The sequence below is a fragment of the Dioscorea cayenensis genome, unplaced genomic scaffold (genome assembly GCF_009730915.1).
Source record: "Dioscorea cayenensis subsp. rotundata cultivar TDr96_F1 unplaced genomic scaffold, TDr96_F1_v2_PseudoChromosome.rev07_lg8_w22 25.fasta BLBR01000392.1, whole genome shotgun sequence".
Taxonomy (NCBI): Eukaryota; Viridiplantae; Streptophyta; class Magnoliopsida; order Dioscoreales; family Dioscoreaceae; genus Dioscorea; species Dioscorea cayenensis.
This window is the reverse complement of record NW_024086783.1, coordinates 30,542-47,465: the sequence shown is the minus strand read 5'-3', so window position 1 is coordinate 47,465 and position 16,924 is coordinate 30,542. Positions and strand designations below refer to the sequence as shown.

General features: G+C 31.1%; 1 protein-coding gene and 1 pseudogene across 1 annotated transcript; one reads left to right on the top strand and one right to left on the bottom strand.

Annotated features, from left to right (window-relative positions):
• Positions 1-2,843: 2,843 nt before the first annotated feature.
• On the top strand, positions 2,844-3,705 carry LOC120254244 (ethylene-responsive transcription factor ERF017-like). Its single transcript, XM_039262384.1, has one exon. The coding sequence runs from the start codon at positions 2,951-2,953 to the stop codon at positions 3,521-3,523; it is 573 nt and encodes a 190-aa protein (XP_039118318.1). The 5' UTR covers positions 2,844-2,950; the 3' UTR covers positions 3,524-3,705.
• Positions 3,706-9,896: 6,191 nt separating this feature from the next.
• LOC120254240 lies at positions 9,897-15,560 on the bottom strand (annotated as a pseudogene).
• Positions 15,561-16,924: the final 1,364 nt, after the last annotated feature.

The following is a 16,924-nucleotide window of genomic DNA, read 5'->3' as shown; positions in this document are numbered from 1 at the left end:
GAAAAAAAAGAAAGTGAAAGTGAAATAAAGATAAAAAATTTACGCGGTCACTCAACGTCAACCACATTCATAAAATTAATACAAAACTTCACTATAGCAAAATATTAAATCTTAATAACTGTTTTACAAACACTCGATGATATCATAATATTGAGTTCATAAAAAATATATCTTTATCTTCCTTAATCTCTTCACACAGTATGTACGTAGTTTTACATATATTGTATGATGATAAAGTTAATTATTCTCCTTAATTTTTCAGACACAACATTAGTTATTTATAGTAATATCAACAAAGCTTTTTAATTCCTCATGAGGGCATGGATGACATCATAGCCCCCAAAACTCTCTAAAGTGATTAAATTAGACTTGTTTTCCATCTACAGTGAAAGTATGAGTTTATTTTGTTTCAAACTCTCACCTTGACTTCAAAAGCACAACTAACACATGGTCTAATTAAGTTATCAATTCTTATCTCCTTTCTTGGAAGCCCTTGTATATTAGACTTGAAGCCACATATTAGCTTTAGCTTTGGCTTTGGCTTTTTGTTGCATATATTTAAATAAAATTTCTTTGTCTCCCTCTCTCTCTTAATCTTTTGATATGACTTGTTAATTAACAAGTGCAAAGTATCACTTTCTATTGTTGTTTATTGAAATGTCAAAAGTAATCACTTTTTTGTTAACTTTAATCCATGGTTTTAATTTTGGCCATATATGTATATATAATTTTAAAATATTATCAAATGCAACCATGAGTCCAACTAACACAATATAAACAAAGTAATTGTTTTATTTTTTATAAATTATTAATTTTAAAATAAACAATTTAGGATTCGACTTTTATAATAAAAAATAGGGGTTTTGCAGGTGTAGCCCTACAAAATTTTGAAATTACATATTTGCCCCTGAATAAAAGTTAATTACATACATACTCTTGAATAATATACATAATTGCGTATATAACTTTGGAGTTCAAATTAGTTGAAAAACCATCCATTAACAAACAACAAATATATAAAACTACCATTATACCATTGCATATATACCCTTGAAAAATATTTTTTAAGTTGTATAAGGGTTATTTTAGACCTTTTGTATATCTTAATCCAAGTTATAACCATAGTTAATCAAATTTGATTACCGGAATATAACAATAGGGTCATATCCGTAATTACCTATATTTTTCAGAGGTATATATACAATTATGTTTTTTCTGAGGGTAAATATGTAATCATAGAACTTTTGAGGGGTTTATAACCAATTCTCCCTAAAAAACATATGTTTTTGTGATGGCTTGTCCTGACAACATTTATACATATACATGTGTGTATCTATATATATTATTAAAAAATGAAAATGAGCACATAGAAATAGAGGTCCAAACAAACGAAATGATATACGCAGCCGCCGCTTTTTGTCTTTTACAGAAAACCCCTAGAATTTTTACTAATTTTTGACAAGTCCTTTTTGCTCTTTTATTTCATTAACTTTAATTAACACAAGATTTCATTTTGGATGTTTTTATTTTTATTTAAAAATCCCATTTAAAGTGAAATAATAGCTAATAACGTTACAGAGTATAACTCACTTGTGATGGAGCAACTTGTTTTTAAATTGGTCATTTATTAAAATAAAATTATAAATATCTTGAATATTTAATTGGAATGGAATAAACATTATGTTTTTTTTTAAAAAAAAAAAATTTGTTAAATCACAAGAATTGATTTATATATATCTTCATTGTCTTATGTATTTATTCAAAGATAATTAAGACTTGAGTTGCTTTCTTAATTTTGACATGCTTATTGTTCTTAACTTTATTGATCAAACTAATTGACCAAAATATAGTCAACCTAAATGATAAGGCAATTTATTGTGTAGCTTTATATTAATTTAAAATTTTTATTTATATTAAATATAAAATTCATTAAAAATTTTTGAGTAAAGAAATTCATTAAATTTAGATTTATATTTTTAATAGTGATTTTTTTATGAATATCTTATCCATTGAAGTGTTTATATTGCAATTCATCACTATTCTTATATTATGTCTTAACAGTGTTACACATTAATATAATGATTTTAAACAGTAAATTGGTACAATATCTATATAAATAATAGTTGTTAAATCATTATCAAATGATCATAAACAAACATATCTATTGAACAACCATCTGCATACAATATGCAAATGATGAACCCTATATATATATTAAACATTGATAATATATATATTTTAATATATAATATGTACTTGAAATTGTTATTCCATAAAAACCAAATGCTAAAAAACACACACTTAAAATTATTTAAAAATTACACATCATCACCTTTATGACTTAGTGCTCTCTTTTTTAAAATGTTTAAATATTCCAAAAAAAGATAAAAAAAAATATATTGTCAACACACTAAACTCAAACCAAAATTAAAAAAATAAATAAATAAAGGACTATTTTTAAATAAAAAAAAGAAAAAAAGAAAAAAAAAGAAAAAAAAAGAGGGATCTATGTAAGAAACAAAAAAGACAACCCAAACATCCATAAAGATAAGAGAACCACAACGGAAACATCCTGACCCTTTATATATATATATATATATTTTTGTTTGTCGTTTTCCTGCCTCTTAATTTCTCTTTGTCTGTTGATAAACCTCAACCCTCTATGTCCCCACCACCAGTGTATAGTATACACGTGTTGGTCAACGCGTCCACACGTGCTCTATTTCCTCCCTCCTTCTCCCCTCACACGCTCACATCTCACACGTGTCACTCCCTTCTCTTTAACGCGCTTCCCACGGTTTAGTATATATACTTCTCCATTCCCTTCCTTCCCTTCCAACTGGCCCCCATCAGCCGACATCACTACTCCTACAACTCCTTCACAATCCTCCACTCACAACTCGCCACGTGTCCTCCGCCGTCACCACCGCCGCCGCCACCACCACCGGAGATGACGAGATTAGCCGAATCAAGTGAAGATGTGAGGTTTAAAGGAGTAAGGAGGAGGAGATGGGGAAAATGGGTTTCCGAGATTAGACTTCCGAATAGTCGAGAAAGGATATGGTTAGGATCTTATGATGCACCGGAGAAGGCGGCGAGAGCTTTCGATGCCGCCGCTTATTGTCTTCGTGGACGACGTGCTCACCTAAACTTCCCGGAAAATCCCCCTTGCATTTCCTCCCCTAAATCCCTCACTCACCAACAAATTCGACTCGCTGCCGCTCGCCATGCCAATGCCATTCCGGTCGGCGGCGCCGCCGCCGGAACCTCCGCCGCCGAGTCTAGCTCAGCCAATTCACTTACTCCTTTGCCGGAACAGCCACTGCCACATTCAGAGTCTGATGCTTCTGATGGACTAACACCGGAAAGTGAACAGGGTGGGCTCGAGCCCGAGCCCGTCGATTGGTCTGCGGTCGGATTCCCGGATATTGATGACCTTAATTATTACCACCCGATTGTGCAGGAGCCACCACCGCCGGATTCTGATGAGAATGGCTTGTCGTATAATTTATGGAGCTTTTGATCGGTTTTCATTAGGGACACCGGCAAGTTTTTTTTTCGCCGGGAGTTCTATTTTGGTTGTTCGCCGGAAGTTTTAAACATTGCCGGTAGCTAAGGTTTCCTTACTTGTTGAGTAGTGAAATATATATACACAAAGTTGTAGCTAAGAAAAATTAAGTATACATATAAATTTTTATATGATTATATATACAAGAAAATTATATATAAGTTGTTCTAATTTTTAATTTTGAAACAATAAAATGGTATTAATTTTCATTATCTCCAACAATCTTGGAAGCAGGTTCAATCATCAATTTGGAATGAAATGAAATGAAATGAAATGTGAGTTTGAAACAATTAAAGGTTAATTTGGGAAAAAGTTCCACACGTACATTAACCATTGAATACAATTAAATTATGGTCTTTCTCATAACTCACACTGTTTTCTTTTCACTCTTTAGTCCTGTCATAGTCTAATCTTCAACTTGTGCCTTTTTTTTTTTAATATATATATATATTGAATTTTTTATTTTATTTACCTAAATATCCATGTTGGAGTTTAACCTCACTTGCTGGCGCAATCTCCACAGCATCACCATCTTGGAAGACTTGCGGAACTTAAGGCCAAGTTCTTTGCCCTCACTTGCAACAATGATTATGATCAGAGTAATACCTAGCAAGAGAAAGAATTGGTGGGTTCTGGTATATATATACATATATATATATATATATGAGTATACATCATCTACTAACATCCATAGTTTTAAAATTTATGGACTTTCATATCAACGGATGGATTTCAATCTAATAGTTGTGCACTATGTAATAAATAGTATCATTGTACTTTTAAATAGTGGCATTAATGAACCTTAACAAATGTTAATAGTTAGCACTCACTGTAGCTACTTGATCATTACTGTGTTCAACTTCGGACGTTTACAGTTAACGTATTTTTCTATATATATATATATCTACTAAAAAGATGATATGGATTGTTCTTGAATATGTTTATTCAAATCAATACACACACGTTAGATCATAATCGAGGGAGGATTGATGATAAACATTAAATTATGATTGTTATTTGTATGGATGATGTATAGAGTTATTATTATTTATTGTGCTGAGATATTATTAGATAATTTATGTATCGTTAAATATTGTGTACAAATGAATAATGAGTATTAAATGCAAATTTAATGGCAACCATTTGACAATGTGCTCTATAATATATATATATATATAAGAGTAGAAAATCTAATTAAGATGGACATGGATGGATATATAGTTATTACAATTAATTAATGAGGAGATGTTCAAGTAGGGTATTGACTGGTCTTGTATGTATTTGCATGGTAGTTTGTATATATATATAGAGAGGTTCCATAATGATTGGAGGGGGACACCATTTGACGCCATGCATGCAGTGTCACTGAAAGGCACGTCCGCGTTGAATTCCATGCAAACGTTATGTGATCACTGAATGGATTTTATGTAGACCTTCTACACATGAACATTCTATATATTGACTTTGCAAAAATTAAGTCAAAATCAATTAATATGTATATGCCTGTGTTTCTAGTTGACTTTTCTTATCACTAATTAGCCTACACACAATGTTTGAAATTTTAATATATATATATATATATATATATCTATAAGCCACCGTGGCAATTAATGAAGTTGCTGTTGGAGGAGGTAGTCTTGTTGAAATGTCTAATGATGAACCATATTAATAGTTAGGTTAACATTGTCGATATTACTATTTATCAACTTGCAATTGCATAATCATGCAAATGATAACAAAAAATGATGACAAAGCAAGATTAAAGACAAAAGAATAAGCAAAGTGAAAAAAGATAATGGATATATATATATATATTAAAAAAATTATGATGTGGATGGCAACAATATATATTTGTATATATATATATATGAAGTTTCTCATAAAATAAATTATTAAGATAAAATTATTTTTAATCAATGTAGTTTATTTGTTTTTCTAAAAATCACTAGTCAAAGTTAGTTTCTAATTGCTGAGCTAAATTTAAATATAATTTTGAGCTCAAAATTAGAATTTAATGCCAAGCTTAATTAAGCAAGGAAATGTATGTGTGTGTGTATATATACATACATAATTAAAATTTTAGACAATTTATGTTTTTTAGTGTTTAGAACAAGATTTAAGTTATACTAAACTATTTATTTGTTTTGAAGTAATTCAACTCGGACTTGAGTTTTGGGAATTAAAAATGATCATGAGTCTAACAAACCTTTTTGAACTAATTTCAATTTTGAGTTTGAGTTATAGCATTAGAAATTTTCCCAACAAAATCAAGCTTGGTCCTTCATGGCCCATATATATGGAGCTCCTCCACTCCACAAACCCTATCTTGGCCCTTGATAGATATATATCTATGATGAAAATTATCAAGGAAAAATTAAAGATATATATATATATATATATATCACTTTCATTCTGCTTATCAATATCTACAATTTCTAATATATATATATATATATATTAAATATAGAAAGATGCCATTTCTAATGAACAAAACACAAACAAATTCTAAATAGGATTAATCTTTGCATGAGTTTTTTTATTCTCAAACATTAAATCTTGATTCTCCCTTTAATTTCATTTCATTGTGGTTTCACAATTTTAAGAATTGTCATCTTGATTAATGATTGTTAATTATCACTAAAACTTAATTCATCGATGAAGAAAATATTGCATTAAAAAATTAGACAACATATCTTTTGGATACAAAAGTTTTACATTTTCATATCACCAATAAAAAAAATAAAAAATAACTTAAGTTGCTCTCATTGTAGATTGAAAATAGATTAGACACTACAAAATAATTAAAAAAAATTATCAACTTTCATTTATTTATTAAGACTTATTTTCAACATAATATTAAATATAATTTCAACTAAAAACCAAAATATTTAAGTTGGTTAGAGAGTGATATATTTTCTCTAAATAAATCATTCATGTATTAAGTGTCACAATAAATTAATTTTAAAAAATAAATATATTAAAATTTAATAAGTGAGCCATAATAATAAACTAAAAAATAATAATTTTTGTGGTCTGCTTGTCCCCTAGTGCCAAAGTCTTGATCTATTTATTATTGAATGGAATATTTTCATTTTTAATAATTTAAATAAATAAATAAATAATGAATAATGAATCATATCATTGAATTATTGAAAAAATAATATTAATAACTAGTGGACTTAGTTTGTGGGCTGGTTGTGGGCCCGGGCCCAGGACAATTTATAAGGAGCAGCATCTATCATGGGCCCGGGCTGAGGTGTCAAACATTTGTCACTGGTGTTAGCGGGCCTCACTTCACATAATGAGAAATTAACTTTATTATAGTAGTGGGCCCACTATAGCCAAATTTGTAAATTACAAAATTACCCTCATATAAGATTACAATTTTGCCCTATAAATTTGTAATAATAATAATAATAATAATAGTTATTATTATTATTATATTTAAATATGATTTTTTAATTAAATAATTAAGATACCTAATAATTTGATAGTTTATATATCGTACATATATCAAATTTATCTAGTGCATTTTGTTGTTATCTATAATATATATATATATATGTAAAAATATTTTTAATGGACGTCTAATTATCAGTTGTTAGTACGTGATCCAACGGTTAACATTGATGAAAAGTAGTATTGTGTGTTGTACTGTTCTAAACAATAATTACTGTATTTGCTATTGTATTAATTACTGTTCATTAATATTAGCTGTTGGATCTAAATCCATTAGCTAATAATGAATATTCATAGATTTTTTTATATAATTAACAAATATTATATTTTTTAAATATAAGTTATAGTTAAAAAAGGGAAAGATATATATAGCAAATTTCTCAACTGGATTATTGACGGTTTTGATATTAAAATAAAAAAACTATATATTTATGTGAGCAATATTATTTACAATATATATATATATATATTATGTTAAAATAAAATTTATGATTAAATTAATTATTTTTTTATTTTTAAAAAATGATAAACCACTTTAATTAAAACTAGAATAGAATAATAACTCTCCATCAACTTAGGAGTGGAGCAAACAAAAATAGAAACCACAATACCACTAGATGTGGTACCCCAATCTGAAAAACATAATAAAAACAAACTACAAGAGAAACAATAAAAGTGAAGATCCAAAAAACCTCCTTCAAGCACTTTTCATGAAAAGATTTTTAGCCCGTGCTTTGACCCTGAGCCTCCTAAGATGTTGGAGCCTATTAAATTCCACAGCATGAGATCCTAAGAACTCCGGCCTTCCCACAAGATCCTAAAATAGAGTTAATATATTATTTTAACTCCATCTTTCTCACTGTAATCCCCCTAGACAAATTTCATTTAATAAAGATATTTTTTCTATAATAATAATTATAGGGCATTCATATCATTTAGCCTTTGTCATGCGTGTGTAAATATAATAATAAGAATAAATAGACATTAAGGGCATTTTGGTAATTTTTCTCGCTATCGTCCACCAGGATCAAAACCAATCGGTTTCAAGAACCCGGTATTCATCTCCCTTTTCCCTTTTGAATCACCACCATCCAATCATTCATCACTAACACGTGTCCAAATCACGTCACATCATCAATGAGACACGTGTCACATCCCTCATGGGTCCCACGTCTGAGTCATCAGATAAAGACATCCTCATCTCTTTCTTAAATCAATGTTAGTCTCATACAACCAATAAATATATATATCAATATGTATCAATGTATCATATAAATATATAAATTAATATTTTTTTTTTAATTTTTATTCTTTATTTTTTAAATTATTAAAAAAATAATTTAATGGTTCTTGAACTAATATTAAAAAATTATTAAATATTATATTAAAATTTCAAATAATAAAACTTGAAATTTTTTGGGGTGATGTATACATGAACTATGGTTGGTGTATGAGACTTACACTGAATATGCACATGGTTTAATTTTTAAGAGCTCATGGTTTTTAGCAATACAATGATCGGACAATAATTCAACCCCACAAAACACAAAGAAGATATGGAATAAAACAATAAAATAATAAATATAATAAAATAAATAAATGAAAAATACATCCTAACTAACACATTTCATGACATTATATAAGCACATTGCACAACACCATTCTCATTTCAATCTTTATTTTCTAGATCTCTAAGTTTTGCAAATTTTTTTTTCTTTCACTATATCAATTTTCCGGCGAGCCGATAATTGTCGGAGATCGGCATTGAGCAATTGAAGAGATAATAATGAATTTGAGCTCGAAAAGTCCATTAGAACGCGATCTATCAACAAGAAATAGTTGGAAAAGTAGAGACTCAGAAGGGGTTGGATTAGCGATCATCGCTTCGCTTGAGAAAATATACCCAACCCAATGGACGAGAAAAGTTTTGATTAGTTTGAATGTAAATATAAAAAAGATGAAGGGGTTAGAAGCAAAATGTGATGAAAATGTACATCATGAGAAGACAAAATATCCGCCGTTGGATTACCTCAGTTTTTGCTACATGTGTGAGAAAAGACTAGATGGAAAGGACATTTACATGTATAGGTAAGATATATTCCTCCTCATGATTAATTAGTTTGTGTTTTGAATTTATGATTAAGTGTAAATATTATTTATGAATTTATTTATTTATTTTAATTTTAGAGGGGAGAAGGCATTTTGTAGCCCGGAATGTCGGTGTGAACAAATAAGAAAGGATGAGTATCAAGAAAGAAAATGTAGATCATTGTTTGGTGTATCAAGCTCATCGTCACAATACTCGGATCGATTATTTTTTACTAGTATTGAGGCAGCCTAGTTCAATGGTTTGTATGAGAAATTTTTTGACCTATTATTATTATTATTATTGGATTAAAGATGTGAATGTTTTTCGAGTATGAATACGTACAATATTGAGAAAAAAAAAGGGATTTTCTTTAATGGAAATTTGGAAGCATAATTGATTATTAATATGGCATTGCAAGAAAGTAACATAAAGATATTGTGAGTTGTCACTCATGCTTTCTTTTCTTAAAAAGGAAAAAGAAGAAAAATAAATAAATAAAAAGACAGTAATAAGAGCATATTTAATTATGCATGTGAAGTACAAGATATAAAGTTCAGAAAATTACACCAACAAACTTTTGCCATAATTAAAACAATATACTCAAAAAAGTTGATAAGCCCTTCAAGAATGTCACACACTCATATTACAAGAAAATTTCATAAAAAGAAAAAGAATTTTTATTTTAAAAATAATAATAATAATAATAATAATAATAATAATAATAAATAAAAACCTTCATTGATAGGAATGCCAGCAGCCCCAAAAGAAGACTTAAAGGCAGTCATCAACTATAACAGATCAATAACAATAAAAATCCAGGATTTAACATTCCACATCCCTCATCAAATACTACATAATATCAATCTTTCGGCAACAAATGTTCATAAGAAATATTACAAGCTGGGTGTCACCCATCAGAGTGTAACATAATTATAAAAAAAGAAAAAAGAAAAAAAAAGTATTTTAAGTTAAGACATAGGATGGATAAAAAGGGTTATATATCGGCGGAAACTTAATCTGATCACTGATAATACATGAGTTGCTGTGCTGCAGCGATGTTTGGGAAGCCGGCGTCATAGATTGCGGCTTGGCTCGCTCCGCCAATGCCCATCATAGCTTGTTTGAGCGCGTGCTGGTTGTGAGGGTGCATCAGTGCCTGGTTTGAGGCCATCTTGCTCAATGCAAGGGTACGTTCGTAAGCCAAGAGATCGGTAGGGCCGGGAACGGGAGCAGGGAGTGGGTTTGAGGCAGTGCCGGGTGGAGTGGGCTTGCTGCCCCATGAGCACTGTTGAACAATGAACTTGTATACATGAGTAATTCTAAGCATGTTAGAGCTAGGTAGATGTGCTATTCTAGCAGACTGAACATGTTCAATGAGTTTGAACAAATTGGAAATTAACCAATTTAACCGAACTGATCATAAATTCGAGTTATAGGTCAAATGCACACACCGAGCTAGAGCAAGGATAAGGAGAAAAAAAATCCAAATTGACAGTAATAATGTTACATGTAAGCAGACACTTCATACACAGAAAGTTCAGTTTTGCTTCCATTCAAGTGTATATATATTGTTGAAAATAAACAAGAAAAATTTGTGAGATTTTGCATGTACCTTAACTGGCTTTCCACAAAGAATGCGAGCATTGGCAGACTGAATAGCAAGAGCTGCTTCTGTGTGATTGTTGTATCTCACAAAACCAAAACCTTTGTCCCCTTGTATACGAACCTCTTCGATGGATCCCACCATGAGGTTGTGAAAAAAGCGGTGGAGATCAAGTTGTGTAACCTGCCATTTGTTATTACAATGTAAGCAGAGAAAATTGCAGAAAGACAAGCCAACTATATACATTGAAGAAGAGCCTCAGAATATACAAGGTTTAATCAATTACTCGAAGTCTGGTTATGTTAATTGTGAACAAACTATCCAACAAAATATTATTTCATAAATCATTTTGTTTGAGTGGTCCATCTTCGTCCTTGGAGCCAAAAAAATGGAATATATGTTCCAACTCCACATTAAAATAAGCATTTCGTGTCCACTGACATGACACTGGATAATTGATAATGAAATTAACAGAAGAGACACTTGCCTCAGGAGCAAGGTTGCCAACATAAACAGTAGTGTACTGTGGGTTGCTTTCAGGGCCTTCGTCATTTTTCATCTCTTGTCCATCATCTGCACAAAATAAATTTGTTATGAAACTGCAGTTTAGTTTCATGAAAAGAAAGCCATAGATAATTATTTGTACACAGTATCAAGTCATTCAATTATTATGGCTCACTCAACTTGTCAGATGAGCAGATAAAAATGATTAAATGACAATGGGTACAGTATACCACTTCAAATTCTTGCTTCTTAAGTTTGACCTCACTAGTCATCCCAGCATTGCCATGAATAACAGGAAAGGCATATGGTATATGATACTGACATATATATATATATATACATATATATTTGCATTCATAGAACATTTCAAAACAAATGAACTATCCGTACTTGTGTCTTTAATGGTACTTTGTGTTTAATAAAATGGCCAACAAATTTATCATGCCACCATCATAAATTGAGCCATCAATTCAATTGACCAAATTGGTCTCGATGACAATAAATCTGGTACAACAATATTCACTAAAGTTTATTTGAAGGCAGATCTACAAGTCATCTTACAAGTCATGAGAAATAAACTGCAACTTACCCGAAGATCCATTTGTTAATTCCACCACACTTTTGACCATCTGAAGTTTGTTTCTCCTCAATAGTGCCGGCACCCTTTGTAGCCCAGTTGCAACGGATCTGACGAGTTCCAAGCCACTTACCTATGTGAAAGAAATCAACAATATACTTGAGAAATCAACAAGCCACCTCCAAGATTTATTCAATAAGATATACTGGACAACTCAGTAACAATGCTCTCTATGCCTTACTTAAGGCAGCTAGCCACTAACCTGTTTACTCAATATTGCATACAGAGTAATGTATATAAATCTATCTGCCAAAAGGCAAATATTTCATGCCTTGATTTGGAAATTACAGATATGGTTTAAGGTACCCTAGTAAATGTATATGCTGCATTCCCAAAGTGATGCATGATAACAATAAATGAGATGTGTTACAAAATATAAACTAATGGCTTTCACATTGAAGAATGGTCTTGGAAGACTTGTACACTCACACTTTCATCTTTCTGGGATTATGGAGATACAAAGATTAAGGTTGCTTTATCTTTAACTTATTGTGAAGAATGATATTGCTAAGCAGCTGGTATATAAAATTTGCAGTGCCTTCAAACCGGAAGGATATTTGGTACACAGTATCAAGTCATTCAATTATTATGGCTCACTCAACTTGTCAAATCTAAATATCATGCTTATGGAATGTTAACACCAAACCATACAAATACAAAGGCAACTCACCATTCAAATCGTTAATAGCATTTTGTGCATCCTGCACAAAGAAAATGAAAAGAAAGTTGAAAAATATAATCCTAAAATAGAGGGAGACCCAACTTTCTCATAGAGTTAAAACCCAACCTGCTGATTCCGGAAAGAAACAAAACCAAAGCCTCTTGAACGACCTGTCTTTTGATCCCACATGACCCTCGCATCACTGTGATGAAGCAAATAATTTAAATAAGTAAATAGAAGCCTGTAGACAAACTTGAAAAATGTCTTAGTAAAATACTACTAGAAAAAAAGCATTTTCTGAACTTTGTAGATAAGGCTCATCAAATCCACATAGCATTCTCATTTGCTAGAAAGAAATTTATGTTGAAACACAGAGAAGGTAACAGAAGCTCACGAGCAACTTGGATATCCAACGAAACATGCATATAATGCCGCATCTGTCACATCAGGGCCAAGATCACCAACAAAGATGTTGAAATGGCCTGAACAATGACAAGCACATTATAGTTATATCATTGCAAATACGGGATAAATATCATGAAGTAGTACTGCCAAAATTTACCTGATGTGTCCTCCCTTTGTCCACTAGCATATGCCCAGTTAACTTTGATGGGCTGGCCAAACCTGGATTGCAATAATAGAAGCTAAATCAATATCCAACAATTAGCAAAACAAGCAAAAAGATAAAAGTGGATGATCAGCGGCTTACAGATGCCTTCCATTGAGACTATAAATAGCCATTGAAGCCGATCGGCGATCAAAGTAGTCAACAAAACCATATGATGACTACAGGTGGGGGAAGTAAAAAAATGGTATCAGTGGTAGAAATGGTATTCACATTATAGATGCACAACCAACAAAAGAATCTACAATTATCGAATACTGGTATAGTAGGACATGAAATGATTATACAGTAAGTTTATGCCCGCTTATTGCACCACCTCTTTGAACCCATCATGTCCATTAAGCAGCCATAAAAGTCATATAATTTTTGCATATAAAATACAAACCTTATCCTTCTTAATGAGTTTGCAGCCTTCAATGGGACCAGCACATCGGAAAACCTCTTGAAGGAGGTCTTCAGTGACTTGAAGATGGACGTTTCCAACATAACTGAGTTGCCACAAATGCGAAGAAAAAACAACTGAGCATATATGCATTTAAAAAGGGATGACTAATCACATCAGTTATGTAGCTTCCCACTCATAGAATCATGCCCCTAATTAGAACAGAAAATTTTCTAATAAAACAGAAAGAGAAATGTTTCTATGCTAATCTGAAACCAACCGGCGAGATAAGTTAAATGAGACACATAAGAAGGCCTCACAAACTGATATAAGCTATCAGAAGACTAATCAGGAAAACAAAGGTTATTTTTAGACTGACATTACCAAGAAAATAAAAATAAGGAAATAACCAACCCGGGCGAAAGTACCTTGGGAAGACCAGATAAGCTAGAAAAAAGAGGAAAAAAAAAAATAAGAACTGAAATAAAAGAAAAGGGAAGATGTCCTAACAACACTCACACACTGCGGCATGAGCTTGAATCAAACCCAGGAGGCAGATTTCCGCTTGGAATTGGCTCTATCTGCAAAATAAAAGTGTAAAAAACAAGGGAGAAAAAGAACAACCCCTACATAACTAGCCTAACGAAAAAAATTCAAAAACCCTCTCACCTAGCACAAAGCAAAATACAACCAACTAATCCATAAAAGATGCAAAAAAAAAAAGTGCAGATGCCTTTTATAACCAAATTTTCTAATACTCATCAAGCATGTGACAAGCTAAACCACAAGTTAAAATCTCTACCAGAAAACATAATTTATGTGCTGCCAAGATAAATTAAGGGCCCTTACAGCTGCTTTATCCATTAAAAATTTAGGGTTGTGAGGCTATGAAATAAATAAATAAATGTGACAAACATAAATCCAAATAACAAAAGGCATCCTATCTCATAAACTTCTCTAACACCATAAAGCCAAGTTCCTTAGCATTCTGAAATGGCAGTGTAATTGTTTAAATCTTGCCAAGCTCATAATACTAAAATCATTTTTCTGACAACTCAACCAAACTTAGCTGAACAACAATATATACAATCACCACTCACACAAAATTGCAGGCAATTATGCACAATGGGATGAGGCTCAGGCTCACTAAAAGAATTATGCAAAAATAATTCACATTTTAACAAGGTAATAATTGTTTCCCACAGAATGCAAACATCTCAATCCATAAAAAAATTTAAACATCAGCATTACCATGTTGCTTCACAGAAAATATCCATACTAACTCAACCTATAAACACATACACTTTTCCACTTATAGGCATCAGAAAAATAGACAACTTTCATAAATTAAAATAAATCCCATACGCTAAAATATTGGAATCTAAGGACTACACAGTTGCGAGTTTTATAAATATGAACCCTATGAAAGGCAAGAGGGTGATGTACTGAGGAAAAGCTATTACAACCTCAAATTCTTGGCTCACACTTCGACTCAAGCTAAAGATACACTAAAACTCTGACGAAGAAACTCAACATCAAAGACTAGTTCATCAACATATGAGCAACAGAACAAGGCAAGGAGGCTACACACCGGGGACAAATGAGGGAAAAAAAAAACAGAAATTTTCAAAAAAGATCCAAACATCAATGAATACAGAACAACAAAAACCCCATGAAATCAAAAACAGACCAATTTCGACCAATCCAAGTGAAAAATCAAACAAAATTAGAGGGCTTTCCCAACCTGAGGGGCAGCTAGAAGACCAGGATGGTGATAAAGCGACTGCTGTTGATGCTGAAGCAACGCCTGATGCATCAGAGCCTGCTGCTGCTGCTGTTGCTGCTTCATCCTCTGCTGCTGCTGCATTTCTAGGGTTTCTGGTATTGGGATCACCGGATCGGATCAGAGAAGCCAAATTAAGGTATTTCGAGATCAAAATCAAAGGAAAAATAAGGAAAAAAATGGGGAAAATCCCCCTCGAAATCGAGGGAGAAAAATCGAAAGAGAAGTGAAACAAGAGCTGAGATGAAACCTCGATAAAAGAGGACGAGAAGTTGGAGAAGGTTAAGTATTTATAGTCCCAAAGATGGGCTTGGGCCATAAGTTCTTGGGCCCTCTGAGTAATCATAGCCGTTAAAACTGCCTCGTAATTAGCACTGATCATCTGGAACTCATCACTGTTATTATTATTTTTTTTCAATCATAAATCAATTTAAATTTTTAATTAAAAAATAAATTTTCCCTTTATCCCACCTTTATATAAACAAGATAAAATTATTGTACATTAAAAAAATAATAAAAAAAAAATTCAAGTTGGCCTTTAAGTTATAAGTATATAATAATTGCTAGTGAATGAATATATATATATATATACGTATGGATAAAAATAAGATTAGATGTAAAAGTTTAATATTTTAAAGAAAAATATAAACATTATATTCCTAAAAAAATCATTTATTATCTAATTAAAAATTATGAAATGTTGTACATTAAGAATTTATTCACATTGATAATTCATTTATATTTTAAAAATATAAATGAATTTACCTTCCAATTCAGAATTCATACAAAAGAGTTGAGAAATTAAATTCAAATAAATAGAAAGCACAATTATTTATTTTTTTTTTTTAAAAAAAAACAAGCTTTATGATATACAATGCTAAATAAATGTGAAAACATTACATATCACATATTACAAATTGTGATTATAAACATACAAAACTGTTTGTTCATGAATTAGCTATATATCCACATAATTTGAGTAATAAAATAAAATTGGAAATTCAATTAAATTAATAATCCAATACCAAAATAAGAAAACAACTCTAATGAGTAACATCTTCGATTATAATTTATCGATGTTTTTTCATTCACTCGATACAAGTATTCATGTAGAAACTCATTACTGAAATTCAAATAACAATGCCAAACATTAGATACTCCAACAATCACTGCTCAATGCTATTTTACTGAAACTCTCACATCCACATTAATTATAGACACAATAGATGAATTTTTCGAAAATTGAAATTCATCAACAATAAAAAAACATTGAAATTCTCATTGGATTACTGAAACTTTTACATGACTTATAGTCATCAATTTCTAGTGTCATATCAAACTATCACAAGACCATTTCTCAGGAATTCAAATTTACTGATACTCTTAACATTGAAATCCCTGTTCTCATGAGAGTTACTGAAACTTTTACACCACTTATAGTCATTGTCTTTTGGTGCCATATTAAACCTTAGCAAGAGGGACATTGACCATTTCTCATAAATTAAATTTACTGACACTAAAGTCATTCAAATTCCCATTCTCATCCATCTCTCAAAATAAGATTAACCGGCTTATCTAGCATATAAATACTGAAAACTTTTAATTATAGTCAT